Source organism: Habropoda laboriosa, unplaced genomic scaffold, assembly GCF_001263275.1.
Source record: "Habropoda laboriosa isolate 0110345459 unplaced genomic scaffold, ASM126327v1 scaffold128, whole genome shotgun sequence".
In the NCBI taxonomy this organism is placed as follows: Eukaryota; Metazoa; Arthropoda; class Insecta; order Hymenoptera; family Apidae; genus Habropoda; species Habropoda laboriosa.
Window position 1 is genome coordinate 2,125,477 of NW_017100281.1, and position 1,913 is coordinate 2,127,389.

At 24.3% G+C, this 1,913-nt stretch overlaps 1 protein-coding gene across 1 annotated transcript in view; it reads right to left on the reverse strand.

Moving 5' to 3' along the window:
* Nucleotides 1-1,913, reverse strand: part of LOC108573634 (synaptic functional regulator FMR1) — a 10,086-nt gene that overhangs the window by 4,928 nt on the left and 3,245 nt on the right. The window contains exon 7 of the mRNA XM_017936102.1: nucleotides 1,452-1,523. Within this exon, the coding sequence (XP_017791591.1) occupies nucleotides 1,452-1,523 (72 nt within the window). The remainder of the gene's footprint in view (nucleotides 1-1,451; nucleotides 1,524-1,913) is intronic.

A 1,913-nucleotide genomic window follows, 5' to 3' on the forward strand; every position in this document is an offset into this window, starting at 1 on the left:
GTTATAAATAATAATAAAATGATACTCAAGCAAATGTTATAAAATCATTTTTAGATTAAGATCAAATTGTCTAATTTGATGTTAATATTTTTCCTATAAATCATATATCGAATTGAAATTGAAATTTAATTTAATTGTAACATGCAAGACATGTTTAAATATTTGTAGTAACACATAACACGCGCGCGTACATACATTCACACAGAATATTGATGTATATTTTAATGTAATGAAAAATATATGGAACAGGAACAAATATACAAATGGTTTATTTAAAAAAGTATATATATATATATATACACTGAAAGTAAAGTGTTTGGGATTTGAAATATTGGAACCATATCAATGTAATATGAAACATGCATATGTATATTTGTTATAAAAATAAGAAAATTATTTTTTACCACATATTATAATCTGGATTGTTTTAAATTAAAAAAAAAAAAAAAAGAAGAAAAAGAATCTCAATCATTATTTGTCATTATTAAAAAATGAATAAATTTTGTAAGAAAAACTTTTGTTCCTTCCATGATTTATATGATTCTCATATAAATTTCATTTAATTTCCCAAATTATAGTAACAGGAAAAATTAAGTAAGATAATTTTAATATGTTAACAAGTTTAGAAAATTTGATTACTCCAAAATAACATAACACAGTATAAGAAAAATAGGAATAATTCCTACATTAAAAATAGAGTAGAACATAATCATTTTTAATTCTAAAAAAACTTATTTTAATACAATTTGGAACACATTTGCTATTACATTTGTTACATTAGACAAATAAAATGTACTATGCTCCTGTATAAATATTACATGATATGAAATATTGTAAAAAAAATCTAAGGTAATTCAAAATTTTGTAAATGAATATGAAGGGAAAAGTGATATTACATATGAATGAAGTTAGAAGCATCATAATACCCTAATAATTATTTAGTATAAAAGTTTTTGTTATATATCAAATATTATTTTTTAATGACCTTTATTAGAATTTTATAAACGAATTTTTTACATTTGAAAATATATAAGATAGAGCCACCAGTTATTCGGTTTTTGTGCAAAACACTTAATATATCAGTGTTTCTCAAACATTGGCAGGCCAGAATATAATTTCTGATATGGGACAAATTAATGAACTTAAAACTCTACTCAAACACATAAATATAAAAAAAGAAATGGAAACAGATCACAGCTACACGTTTATGTTTGTTTACTATTTTATCAATCACGCAAAATTTTACTACAGAACACATAAGTAGAAAAGAATAGATAATAAATTTTGTATGTCAGTGTACTTAAAGCATTTGAGTTTCAGTGAATGATCTACATAACGCCGAAGCATGCACATTTATAGTGTAATTTCATTTTTCATTTGAAAAATGCAGCTGTGTAATTTATGATACAATAAGCTAAACTTAAATCTAAACCACGCTGCTGTGATCTCACCTTGAATTTGTTTTCACTCCTGCCTCAAAGTCTGAGACACGCTGATATATAAAGTTTGAAGATCTAAATTTGCTGAAATGAGAAAGAAACTCTTGGTGTAACTTGATGGAAATTCATATTATGAGATGGCCCTATCCTGTGTCCCTGCCATTCTGTCTGTTTGCTCCTTACCAATAAATTTGTAAAGTTTCATTTAAATCTACTTTCCAAAATATGTATGTAAAATTAATTTTTTATAATATTCTTATACCCATATTGGGACACAAAAATTGTGTAGCATTGTACTGCTTTTTATATATACATGATATCAGTATATTTATAATTCAAAAATAATATGTAACACTGTATATTCATTTCATGTTTTTCTTATATTAAATGTTCGTAAACATACCTGTGTAAAAAAGAATTAGTGTCCAATGTTAACATTAAACAATCTACCTCCAATTTCTACTAACTTACTAA